This window comes from Temnothorax longispinosus, chromosome 4 (genome assembly GCF_030848805.1).
Source record: "Temnothorax longispinosus isolate EJ_2023e chromosome 4, Tlon_JGU_v1, whole genome shotgun sequence".
Taxonomy (NCBI): Eukaryota; Metazoa; Arthropoda; class Insecta; order Hymenoptera; family Formicidae; genus Temnothorax; species Temnothorax longispinosus.
The window spans coordinates 23430404-23444263 of record NC_092361.1 but is presented as its reverse complement, the minus strand read 5'-3'; the positions used below and the strand labels follow the sequence as shown (position 1 = coordinate 23444263).

At 36.1% G+C, this 13860-nt stretch overlaps 2 protein-coding genes across 6 annotated transcripts in view; one reads left to right on the top strand and one right to left on the bottom strand.

Moving 5' to 3' along the window:
• The window catches only part of LOC139810865 (uncharacterized), a 72113-nt gene extending 63711 nt beyond the window's left edge, over positions 1–8402 (bottom strand). Inside the window, exons 1-4 of one of the 5 annotated variants that reach the window (XM_071774741.1) lie at positions 8274–8402; positions 7230–7537; positions 4714–5861; positions 415–627 (exon numbers count right to left, since the gene is read on the bottom strand). In XM_071774741.1, the coding sequence (XP_071630842.1) occupies positions 415–442 (28 nt within the window). In that variant the 5' untranslated portion in view covers positions 443–627; positions 4714–5861; positions 7230–7537; positions 8274–8402. Of the gene's footprint in view, positions 1–414; positions 628–4713; positions 5862–7229 lie in introns of all 5 variants that reach the window. The other 4 variants (XM_071774743.1, XM_071774745.1, XM_071774744.1 and 1 more) reach the window with 4 other exon arrangements.
• Positions 8403–11575: 3173 nt separating this feature from the next.
• LOC139811375 (mitochondrial import inner membrane translocase subunit Tim17-B) lies at positions 11576–12819 on the top strand. Its single transcript, XM_071775640.1, has 2 exons — positions 11576–11733; positions 12143–12819. The coding sequence occupies exon 2, from the start codon at positions 12154–12156 to the stop codon at positions 12643–12645; it is 492 nt and encodes a 163-aa protein (XP_071631741.1). The 5' UTR covers positions 11576–11733; positions 12143–12153; the 3' UTR covers positions 12646–12819.
• The last annotated feature ends 1041 nt before the right edge of the window (positions 12820–13860 follow it).

Below are 13860 nucleotides of genomic sequence, written 5' to 3'. Positions count from 1 at the left end.
GAACTAAATCCTTTGTAAAATATTATGTTATAATTTTCCTATATATAAAAATCCTTATAGGAATCCTAGTTTTGTAACAATCAATTCAAAATTTTATCAAAATTGTCACTCCAAAATTTTTTTCTATGTATAAGTATAACCCAATGATGTTATAATCATTATAATAATCAACAGTAATAACATAACTTTAATCATTATTTTTAGTTCTAGAATTTATCTCATTATTTTTGTACAACTTTGCATGATGGAGTAGTGTACCTTGTGTAAGAAAATAAATTTTTCAACCGTAGAGAAATGTTAAAGTTAACCCATGATATCAAAAAAATTTTACCTACAATTTATGAAACGTACATAAAAATTGTGATATTCTGCAGGTGAGCAGAAACGCGTTCAACGCGACGTATTCCGTCATACCTTGTTTCGTGGATGTGGCAGTCGGCATCGATGTGAGCTGCGACGGGATGCCGGCTCTATCAGTGGCAGTGATAGCCCACGGCCGAGTCTCGTGCCTCTTCGTGGACCTCGTCGTCGTCGTCGTCGTCTTCAGGACGAGCCACTAGCCTGGTAGTCATCTCCACCACAACGACGGCCAGTCGGTCATCGTCCAACGACCAAGATACGTACGCTCTAAAGACAAAAAAATTTTCCGTTAAAACATATAAGTGCAGTAACAGTGACTAAAAAATGTATGTTAATTTAAATCCTGACAGACTGCTTAACATAAACATGAGAATTATATGGTTATATTTAGAATTTATGTCAACTCTATTTTCTTCAGAAACTGTACGAAAGCTCATACAAGTGAGCGTAAGTCGTTACTGTAATATTTACATATAAAGACGCGGCTACGATTATCTGTGGCTATAACTTCCTTCTTATGGACAACTTGATTGAGCTATTGCCTATCTACAGTAGAGAATTGGTCGACCGATGTGAAAACTTACAGATGTTACATTGATTGCTGTTTAAAAAACTGCTTTATAGAGCAATTTCATGCATTTAAAAGTTTATTCAAGCCTTATTGCATTTTTTCATAATAAAAAACATTACTTTTACAAAGTTGGATAATTTATTTATATATGCAAAAAATTTTTATCGCTGCAAACTTAAGTCCCTACGGCGAATACAAAGCACGTTCTTTTAATTAAGAATGGATTACGCAAGATTAACCTATTTAATAAATATAAAATAAATAACAATTTATTTTATTGTGCTAAACTTAAAGTTCAACGCCTACAATAGCGAAAATCATCGATGGTCGTGAAAAGGTTTTTACCGCGTCGGGGAACAAAAGTTTGTTTTACTAGTGCTTGAAGCGTTAAACCTTAATGACAATTTCTTGTTCGCTTATGAAGTTAGAATCAACTTTTTTACTATCCACAGAACTAAAATGGCCGTTCACAATATGCTCGACTCGCATCTGTTTAGTAAAACATTTTAAGCATTTTTTTTATTAAAAAAAACAGAAAAACGGATACTTATAATAAATGTAATATTCGTTGCAAATTTATGTACATATTTTATGTTAAATATTGTTGCTTAGAAAATAATATTACGTAATTAATTATATTTTTAAAGATTCTAATATCAAAAATTGCATTAAAACTTTATTATTGTTTAAATATCAAATAAGATAGCTTTAGTTTTAAAAGTATAAATAATACATGCACTTTCTCTATTTTACATTAAATACAATGTTTTTTATTAATTTCAGGATTAATAATATCTTTTGAAATAATAATAATTATTGAAATAATAATAATAATTTTTTGAAATAATTGTGAAATTAAACAATATGAAACGTACGTTGCCTTCTTTTATTATATGCGATTACTGTTCATGTGTCAACGTGATTGTCGTTATCTCTCCTTTTTTAATTCAAAACATTAACGTGAAATACATGTCTAAAGATTTAATCCTACGGAATAGATGTGATGGCTCAGTAACCTCGAATGGTGGCACGGCAGAAATGGCATCGAAAATTTTCGTGTCGCGGCAGAAATTGCATTCCTCCCTCCTCTCATCTGTGATCTTCTACGGCCATTTCAATTTCGCGGGTATTCCCTGTTCCGGGAGATACGATCGATTGACGCGTCATAGAAAAATAGCAGCATGCGATTCACAAATTTTCCCGTTTGTGCCTATGCACGTTCCACATTTTATGACTGCGCTATTCAAGGCGTATCTACATCGAACTAAAATTCGTCCGTAATTTTAGAGACGAAAATGAGAAAACAGCCTACCTCTACGATGTAGGTAGGTATTAAAGATTAGAACTAAAATCTTGGATACAAAAAAGATTTAGATGATATTTCATCTCTGGTATTATATAACGATGATTTCCACCGAAAGCTCAATTCTTAATTATATGTAATGTAATTATATATCTGTAATAAAGATTAGCTTATATAAATAATCTTTATATGTTTTACATGTTATGCATTAAAAAGCAACTATTATTTATATTATTTTTTCCTTCGTGCGTAGTCTCTTCTTGAGAGATTTTTTACTCTCCGTATTATCACTATAACGATCGCTATAGAGTAAAACGTGCAACTACATGTCATGCATTTGCATAACGGAGTTTAATAGAACTGACGCATCGTGCTCCGTAGATATTACAAATTGATATATACTTGATCGATGTGTATCTATAATATGTTCACAGTGACAAGATCATGGTGTATGACAGTAATAGAGGTATAACGCGCTGTCACAAATATTAAAACTCGTCTATGACTTCATAAATCGGTGATTAAGTGTACAGATGACAGTATAAAGCCTGAATTCCATCGTGTCAACTGACATGAAAAACTTTCCAAGTAGAGATGATTGACATTCAATCATGTATCAACGATATTTTTAAAAAGCATTTTCCGACAGTGACTTTTTCAAAGTCCCGCTTGCGCTTGAAGATCGTGAGATTAGAAAGGGAAAAAAGTAAAGAGTATAAATTATTAAATCAATTTTAAGAAAACTGAGAAAAGAAGCAAATGATTACAAAGTTTTTCTTTCACAAAAACTTTGTAATCATTTATGCTTAATTTTGTTTCTATTTGTCAATATTAATTATTTTGAGCATTATTTAAATATTAAATACATTTCTGTCCTGCTCAATTAAACTTAAATGAAAAATTAGATTTGGCGATCTGTTTGTCGATGCTTGATTGTTTAAAATCTTTCAATTTTTGATGCTGATTCTGTAATTGATGTTTTCTAATTTATTCTCTAGTAGCTATGATCAAAAAACATAACTCTTCTATATCGTATATTTGCGCGTATATATATATATGTATTTTTTACCTTGTTTTCTATTTATTTATTTTTTATTCGTTATTTGGTCAATTTGTTGAAACTGGCGTGCACAATTTCTCTCTCTCTCTCTCTCCCTCTCTCTCTCATATTGATCTTCTCGCCAATTACTCAGTTACTAGTAAGCGAGATGTCATTATATCGGATATGTTTCACGCAATATGTCTCACGCATTTCGTTAGTAAGATCTAGACGGAGACATAGATGTTCGGAACAGCGTGAAAGCTATCGAGAGGACGGTTCTATCAAATAATTTATCGTTTGTCCTTCCATAGAATAGAGTAAGTCACCATATTGTTTCCTCTGATACAATAAAATGATTAACGTTATTAGATAGAATTATGTCATCCACGAAAAACCTAATTAAAAATCTGAATGTTAATTATCGGTACATCAAAAAGTCATTAGAATTCTCAAATATTTGTGTTGCGTCAAAAAAAATTTCTCTTCTTTGATGTAACAGAATTTAAATAAGTTGATGATAGATATATGTCAATTATCTCGATATAATGAAATTAAGGGTAGACAAATTAACTATAATATTCAGTGTGGATAGATATATATTAAATCTTTCTAATCAATAAATTCTTCGATTCCGCAATAAATATTCCAATAATCTGTTTCCAATAAGTTTGAAAGTAGACCGATATCGACGTACTTTTAAATAGGCGTAAAAAGATTTATTTAGCAAAAAATGTATAGTATTATAGAAATAATTTTTTTTACAAGATAGAGAAATTAGTTTCACGAATTTGCCATTAAAAGCAAATGAAGGAAATATTGCCGGTAATACATTAGAGAGAAGACCATTGTTTGTTATCTTTCAGTTATTTTTAGTGAGAGTTAAAAACAGTTATTTTAAAACACCATCGGGACGACTAGATAGCTCGGAATATGAGCTTATTGCACGGTTATTGGATAAAAATGAGTCGGAGCTCGATCGAAAGAAAAATCCAGGGAACTGCTGTAAGATAGAACTGCGCGGCGTACCGTAGTATTTATTGTGAAAGGGGGTTTTGTGTGTGTGTGTGTGTGTGTGTCCGGAAAAATTGAGATCTCTGAAAATAGATCTCATTTAGCCGTTATTGCGAATATTAGATGTCTATATTTCTTCTCTCATTTTGTGATAACATTACTTTACTAACTAAAGCTTTTGCCATAATAAAAGTAAAATTAAAAAAGAAATTAGATAATTCTGTCCATTTTACTTGAAAGTAAATTTATTAATACCAAATTTATTAACAAAGAATATTCTACGTATAATAAAAATTATACTAGACAAATTATTTGCGTCTATTGCGTATAGCAAAGTGAATTTCAAATAAGATTCATTGTGAAATAATTATAGGAGATATTTTGTGGATAGTACTTTCTTTATCAGTTTTTCAAACTAAGACGCACCTTTTGCTATTCCTCACGATGCTTTGCCGAATTGTTTCATCCTTCGACGGTACCGTTTGATACCGATTCGCACAGTTAATCTTGCACGATCCGGTACGATGTTCGCAAGCACCTGGCACGAGACGTAGACAATTGAAGCGATTTGAAGAGACACTCAGCCGCAGGTACCACCGCACGAAAGGTACCTTTGAGTTCCCCGTATTTTTTCCTCTTCCACACAATCGCACACACACGCACACACCAGCCAGCCTCGTTCTTCAGGAAACGGTACCGTGCCAGGGGCACAAGGTTGTACCGCCCACGGTACCGGATCTTTTCGAGGCTCTACTGCCGCAAATTTCTTTCCACGTTGTTGGGGTCACGTACATGCCACAAAAAGTATCAGGGAACGACGTCGATTCGAAATAATCTCCTGCGACGACATTAGCAAGAGGCGCGAGTCTTCCTTCGAATCGTGTCTCGAGGACATTGATATTCCGCGAGTGACGTTAACGATACGCGGTAATTTTCTTCGCCGAAGTCATGTCGCAAACGTAATCTCTCGTAATACGTAACTTAAACAGAAGTACGACGACGTTTCGTCCGGCACCATCGGACGCATGCCGAGATTCCCCTTGGAGACGGTTAAGTCAACAGATTCAAGCCTCGCGATCGACCGACTCCGCTAGCCTCACGGGTATCCATATCCCCGCAATCTCTCGTCATTCCACCCTTCTCTTCGATCTCTCTTCGACCTCGGGACGTTCTTCTTCTAGTTTTCCGTCGAGTTCGCCGGACCCGCGGTATCAGAATCATGCTTCCATCCTCCGCGTGTTTGTCGGTTTATTATTTCGTTTATTATTTCCCTTCCTCGGACACTCGGCGAGCGACTTGAACGAGTCCTAAGATCAGCTCTTGGACACATCTTTTGTCGAGGACAAATGTATGCCTCTCATGCTTTGGATGTCAGTTACGAGTCTTTGAATGTTTGCAGCGAAATATCAATACTCTTGACAACGGAACGAGCGAAACTGGAAGAGAGGTCGGAGCTGAAAGCAAAATCTTCCCGTTTGATCGCGCTCAATACTTGTCACTTCGAAATCACTTTGTGGTTCACGCCGTCTTGCAACACTTTATTTTCACTCAACATTTTTATTTTATGTCATCATCTTTGTTTCCGAAAACAAGAGAAAATATCAGGATAAAACGTTAGAACTGCTTTTTTTTTAATTAAAAGATTCAGCTTTACTTATTTAATCAATATTTTATCATTGAAAAAAGAAATTGGAGGAACAATAAAGGAAAAGCAATGTAATATGTTGAAAAAAAGAAGTGAGAAAAATAAAGAGAAAAAATAAGTACGTGCCGATTGATTTCACCATTGCAGCATTGCAAAGAATGTTTTATTATTCGATGGCATTAAAAAGTACTCTGAGGAATCTCTTCGCCCATTACAGCTCGGAAATTTCTAATAAATTTCCTAGTTTTCTTTTCTTTATTGCAGCAACTCTGCAACGAGCTACGGTCCATGAATTACTGATGCGTTTGCATATCGACGTGCGCGAAACGCTAAAACGAAACGTGTATTTTTGGAAGCGCCTGCTATGCAGGGCAATGCTTGCAGAACTCTACACAATGGAATACTTAAAGTATGAGTCACCGCATAGCACTTCGCAAAAATACTACAACTAACCAAATTTCTGTTATACTTCCCGTGATGTATCTTTATTCTCGCGTTTCCATTTCGCGAAATATATCTAACGTTTAGCTCAGTTGTCTATAAGATAAACATCCCACACGTAAATAATTAACGGATCAATAATTGATATTCTCTTACGTAATTTGATTCTATATAATACACACGTTCCTCGAGTTAAGAATAGAATTACGTGTAGATTGTCTTCCTCTATATTAGACTCGTAATAACAGCGAAATTAGAGTCAATTCGGTTTTCATCAACAGAAATATGCGGATATTCTTCTACGATGTGAAAATTTGCATTTCGACGTCGAATCTGAAAAGCTGGTGAAAGCAACTGTCACGGTTTCTGCATAACGAACAGCTGGCGAAACCTTTCTATCAGTTCCGGCTGTCGGGTTGAAAATAAACGTATATCCGCATTTCGACGGATGAAAAGGGGGGTGTCCGAAAAAGAAAAAGATCAACGGATATGTAAAGATGTGAATGCCTGATTGAATTATTTTACAATACAGCTATTTGTACGGATTATCACGACGTGTGTATCCTAACGGTTATGCACTCACGCGTACATGTATTGATATGAATTACTACAGTAAAACGATGAAGTGCGCATATTAATCACGAATAATTTTTTCACTGAAATTCTCACGTATAATCCCTCATTTCTACAACATCCTATAAAAACGTAAAAAAACTTAGATTTTTTAAGTATTCTTAATATTTCGTAATATGGCGTTTAATAAAGGGAAGAAAGTGGGGACATTATTCATAATTTGCATTCTTTTTTCTCTTGTTTTCTATCTTAATGTTAGTGATTTATATTCATTTAAGTTAACCCGTAATTCTTTTCTCCTCTTCGCCCTTTCTGTATTTTCCTCGACCATTACTGTTCGCAAATTTCAGTGATCAACGTTCAGTCGTGGATTCTTTCTTCTAGAGATCATCACGCGAAGAAATAAGTAGATCTTCTATTTTCTCGCTCTATATTCTTCGCCACATCGCTTCCCTTTCAGTGATATCCGCAATCTTCGCGACTCTTATAAGAAGACCCATATAGCCTTTTTCCCATTAAAAAAAAAATTTTTTACGAAACAAGATTATTAACGTTGCACTTTATAAGATATTCGCACCTCGCTCTATATCTCTGTGGAAAAAACACAAATATGCCATTTTCACTTAAGATTCTCCGATCTTATATATAGATATTGCCGATGTTCTCTTTCTCTCTTTCTCTCTCTCTCTCTCTCGATTTCTCTCCCTCTCTCTCTCCTTCTTCTTCCTTCTCCTCCCTCTGCCCTATCTTTGCTTCCTTCGTCTTCTTTTAAATATCACCTCCCTTTCCACCCTACTTTTTCGCGCGTGTGTCTCTTTTATTTTCAAATATTACTCCCGCTCTAAATCTTACTCACTAGCCTCTTCTTGCAACCCTTCGTTATCACTTTCGATCTGTGCTTTTCGTTTCGTTATCTCAATATCATTCGCACGCATAAAAAACAGCACGGAAAAGCCCCTCAGGTTGCCCGGCGTCTCCTCTTGCTCCCTTTCTTCCGCGATTATCACCACCCCCGTCGTCGCGTCACCCAACACGGGTTTTATTTGCCGGCGGACGTGCCTGCCATCCTCGCGGCGACGAGCGAGGCCGAGATGGAGACAGACAGCAGAGGAGAGGTGAGGCGAAGCAAGGCGGGGCGAGGTGAGGCGAGAAAGAAACGCGCACACGCGTACCTACACTTACATATTCGACAAGAACAGAGAGGGAGAGAAAGAGAGATATAATATATATGTATGTGTACGTGTGTGTGTGTGTGTGTGTGTATGTGTGTATATACAAGAGAGAGATTGAGAGAAGAGAGAGATTCACTCGCAGGAAATGTGCTTACGGCACGAAGTCGCGCGCTCCACTGAGCTATCAGCGGGCATGCGTCCGCGTAGTAACCGGTAGCCCGCTACGAGCTTTCCCTGTCGTTTTTCCAACCCCCGCGCGTCTTCACGGCGCGGCCACCTCTTCCGAGAGCGGCCACCACCACCGCCACCACCGTCACCGTCACCATCGCCACCACCTCCACCAGCAGCCAGCAGCACCACCACCACCGCCGGCGCCGATCGCCCCCGCGCGCGGCGCGCTTCGAACCCGTTCTCTCGCGCCCGCCGGAGCGTGCGCACGCGTTCACCTGCGTGCGGGATGCAACAGATGCACCGGACACAAATCCCCGTGACCCGGGGTGCGGTGCATGTATGCACAGTTACGGAACAGTCGCGCACGTACAGACCCATTACACAATCGAACGTAACGAAGAATAGAACAAAAAAAAAAGGATAAAAGAGAAACGGGGGACATATATCGATTTATCGTGTTGGGTTATCTTTAGAAGATAGCGAACCGTTAGAAAATCGCTCCCTCGTCTCGTTCGTATTGTTGTGTGTTAGAATAACTTTGTTTCTGTCTTGGGGGATAACAGCTCTCGTAACAGCTAGCGCAGCTGAACGTAGACAACCTTTATGCTTTATCTTTCACATGCAGAAAGGTCTTTAATACATTTGAAATTATTACGATATAAATTCAAAGGTACGATATAAATTAAAATTCATTAGAGTGCATTGATTTTTCGTGTACTTTAGACAAAGCATAATTATAAAATTTATTGTAGTAAATACTAAATAATATTGCAGCGCAAGCGTCATTATTTATTAAATATAACTTGTTCATCAATAACGATTTTGTTACCGAAAATCGTTATTGATGACCAGATGTTTCATAAATAATAAGGCCTTTGTCATAGTAACGTATTACTTATTGCAACAAATTGTATATAATTGCGTATTATAAATAAATAAATCATATACATGGAATGCGTCAATTTCATTATTTTTCCATTATCTCTTTAGGTATAAACCTAAACAGTAAAAAAACAAATTACGAAAGAAAGAACTTTATATCATTATATATTATATGTATGCATATATGTATTTTCCGATCGTATAGGTACACTGAACAATTTCTCATTGACACACATCTTGTTAAGCTTTTTGCTCTTTGGAAAATCGATGATGTGAGATGCAACAGTTGCGACGTCGTAATGTAGATGCATTGATTATAAGGTCATAATATACTGATGTAATCTACCTATAAATGGTTATAGTAAAGAAACAACACATAATACACATGATGCATAATACAACCCTCTCTTAAGAACTAGGCCAACTTAAAGAGTATCCGCTTCTACATTACGCCTCGCATATATCAAGACAATGTTTTGTAATAGCTACAATATAAGGACTGGCAAATCTTAATATAATTTTATTCTTCATTATGTTGGCCCAAAATTCTGTTTTCACCTTTTTCCTATACAGCCTTCATTGAATAAAGAAAAAAAGTAATAAACCAATTTTTCAACTTGGTATTAAAGACTTAAATCAATTTATAACAATTAAATATATTTTCTTTGCACTTTAACATATAATTTAACTTCTCTTGAAGTCACAATTTATCGTTTTGTTCAAGAAAAGTCATTTGGCTAAAGAATCTGACATTAAAAAATGATTTTTCTCAATTAAAGCAATGGCTGTGACTCAATCAGCTCCATTAAAGATGCGACACATCAGTTTTCTTTTATTTATATAGCGTACAATTATAAGGGAATAAAGTGCCTGTAAACTTCACTCGAGAAGTTTCCGTATCAAATGGAAGATAGTTTTATTGTCAGTAACCTAATTTTACGACACAGTGCCTTATCGTAAACTACTTGATCGGTATGCGTGAATGCCTATATGATAATATCCCCCCTCCTACCCCTCGAATAGATAATCTATCAACTCGGATTTGACTCTGAAATTGAAATATGTCGATCACGCAAATTCCCATTGCATTTACCGTCAAGGATAATTAAAAGATATGGCTGATCGTCGGTAATGTCGCAATAATAATCGTGTCGGATTTAGTCAATTTAGAAGCATGAAATACCTATTTCGGATTTATATGTTCCTAGCTTATACCAATGTAAAACATTAAAGTATCACAATTCTCATAAAGGTGTTTTTTTAGATACAAAAATATAATAGTTTTATGTAATTAATACAGAGATTTCTTGCATTGGTCATTTACATTAAGTAGACTTATTAACGGTGAGACAAAATATTATTTTTGATACTGAGAATGAAAAATGATATCGTTGCAATGAAACGATAAGTTGTATGTACAAACCTGGCGATGATAATTAATCGATGTTTTGCTCCACGGTGAGAGAATAACAGCGAAAGCACGGTATAGGTATGTGGCGAAACTACGCGAATGTCGAATCCGGACACAGAGAGACATATCGAAACCGTAGTCGTGATATATTGGCGTATAATAATAAACGCACGCCATGTTCGATGCGTTACACGGGCACAACGAACGACGAAAATTTATGAGAGAATTAGCACTTGAAATAATTTTCATACGTTTCATAACCTAACCTAACACTCGCAATAATTTTCACGATCACGTACTATTCGCAGGCGCGAGGCACTTTGTGAAACACACTCCATGATTTCCAGCGCGAGAAATCATCTTTAGATAACAAAAATCGCGAGGAATAGTGGAGCAACTCCGCGACCGGCCATGTATGTATACGTTTCGCGAGTTTTTGCTTGCGACTAGCCGTAGTTTAAAATCTATCGAGGCCTGACGAAGTTTGCGATTATCGATATATCGCAACGCGGTCGAAGCGGCAAGATAATCGCAATAAAAAAACTCAATAATTAATAACATAATATATATCAGTTTTAGGATTTATCATTATTTTAATGTTTTGTAGACATTATCCACGATTTTTTATTTAAAATCTTCCATTATTGTCATTCGTGTTTGATCATTCAAGTGACAACTGTAAAAAAATTTTACGGTAAATAAGTATATTATATATCGTATCGTGAATATACATGGTTATTTATAAAAATTCTATATAATAATAAATCATGAGACTAATATATTGTGTTACAAACTAATTGTTTTTGAACATTTATGTCGGCGGTCGAAAATTATATATCAGTAGTCGATAATATTCCTCATTTATCTCTGAAGTCTCTCATTAATCATGAATATTCATCTATCGATGATTTTTATTAGTATTTTGTTGCTGTTTATATCAAAATGTTATCATTATAATTAATTTTCATATGTGATGACATAGCGACAGCGATTTCAGAAGAAGAAATCTGTCAGCGCTACGGTACGCAGTCGGCAGTTTATTCGGAGTAACGAGGATGATATCTGTCCTTTCACATACTTAGCGGGCGAAGTGTCGTGTGTGTTTGAGGGCTTTTGCACCTCAATTAGACTTTAATCGTACGAATAGCACGGTAAATATCAAGATAAATTATTTTGTTCTTAAGAAAACGACTTGCTTTTGGTATCTAACGATATATCCGGAGATGTTACGCGTGCTTTAGCTTTAAAACGGTGAAACTCTGTTCTAACCTCACTTACCGCGTAATTTTTGCGATAACTTTCGTAATTGTCTTTTAGCAGAATGTATATAAGGGTACATTCTTGCATAATGCGTTATACGAAATTTTATTTTATACCCGAATACCCAAAATATGAGTTTAATTCTTTTTTAAATTGATCTCTGAACTAATTAACATGGACTGTTTAAATACTTAATTCTTGCTTCATCAAAGGCATATTAAATTATCCATATTAGTAAATCTATCTCTCATCTAAATTTTATTCTTTTAAGTAACTCTTTTGTTATGACTTATGTCACAGATATCTAAAATATGGAAGAATATGCACGAGAACCATGTCCCTGGCGGATAGTCGACGATTGCGGAGGTGCCTTTACGATGGGGGTCATAGGCGGGGCAATCTTTCAAAGCATCAAAGGCTTCCGTAATGCACCAAGTGGATGGAGGCAGCGTTTTACAGGCAGTGTCGTAGCGATTAGGCAACGAGCACCTATCATCGCTGGAAATTTTGCTGTATGGGGCGGAATGTTTTCCACAATTGATTGCACATTAGTCCACTTTAGAGGAGGAAAGGAAGATCCTTATAACTCTATCATCAGTGGTGCCGCAACTGGTGGAATTTTAGCAGCGAGAAACGGCCTACCAGCAATGGTAGGCAGTGCAATCATTGGCGGAGTGCTCTTGGCGCTGATAGAAGGTGTAGGAATTTGTTTCACACGTCTCTCTGCTGAACAATTCAAACCACCGTCACTGGTTGAAGATCCATCGCAACTTGGCCCATCGCAACAAGGCTATCCATCATAATGTTCAACCAAATCCTTTAGATTTATTTCAAGTTAGAACGAAATGTTCAAGTAACGATGCTTGATAGTGCTTTGCGTCATAGCATCGCTTGAACGTCTCCTTTTGCCAATGTTAAATTTATGCAGCATGGAAGTCTTAGACCTAAGATTGAATAATATTTTAGTTGTTTTCTTACTTATCGTTGTATTCCTTTAAACCCTCTAATTAGAATGCCAAATGCAATATTTTGTAAGGGTATGTCCTGTAAATACATATAAAATATAAGTAACAAGAATAAATGCACAGACAACGGTGTAATATCATAGTGCATTTTATTACAAAATATTTTATAAACTTTACATTCGTATAAAATTTATGAACTTTAAAGATTTAGTTTCTTTTTTTAATAGCATTAATATAGCGCGATCACAGTAACAAATCTAAATTTCTAGCATTTATTTAGGGCATATTAAATCATAGGTCATCATCTTCAGTTTCTTCTTCGAAATTATTTACGGATGGTGGAACAGATAAATCTAGCTGTTCTGTCAGATTTTTTGGATCATCTGCCGACTCAATTTTCACGCAATTGTTTTTCGTTGATGGATCAGGCAGTATTTCTCGTTCTGAATATTCTGACCCAAGTAGAGTGTTCCTCAAATGTAATCGTTCAACCTACAAAATTAATGCAAGTATTTTTCATGAAATTAAAGCATTTGGCATTGAATATCATCATTGTTTAATATTTAAATTTTCACAGACCTGTAAAGCAAGTATTTGTTTCTCAATCTTGGATAGTATGTCAGTCAGAAATTCCTTTTGGTTCATTAACCGCTCGCGATATTGCGCCATTTCGTGCGGAGAAATTCGTGCTTCCTTACTCATTGTTATAAATGTTTCTGCTGATTTTTCACATTTTATGTATCACGTTGCTAGTCAGCATTGTTTGACACAGTTACATATAAAACTATCCACTTTTTAATCGGAGCGAGCTACAGTCACTACATCTATAGACATGGAGCATGGAGCATGGAGCATCCAGTTATTCAATATCCACATCCACTCCGAACTCAGAGAGAAGCCTGAGAGTAGTGAGAGTCGAGAGAGGCCATCCCGGCCAATCCCATAAGGGCGCGTTCAGCAGACCACCAAGCCGCTGAGTAGCAGTCGAACGTGATTGGGCGCGTTCAGCAGACCAAGCCGCTCAGTAGCAGTCGAACGTGATTGGCTCTTACT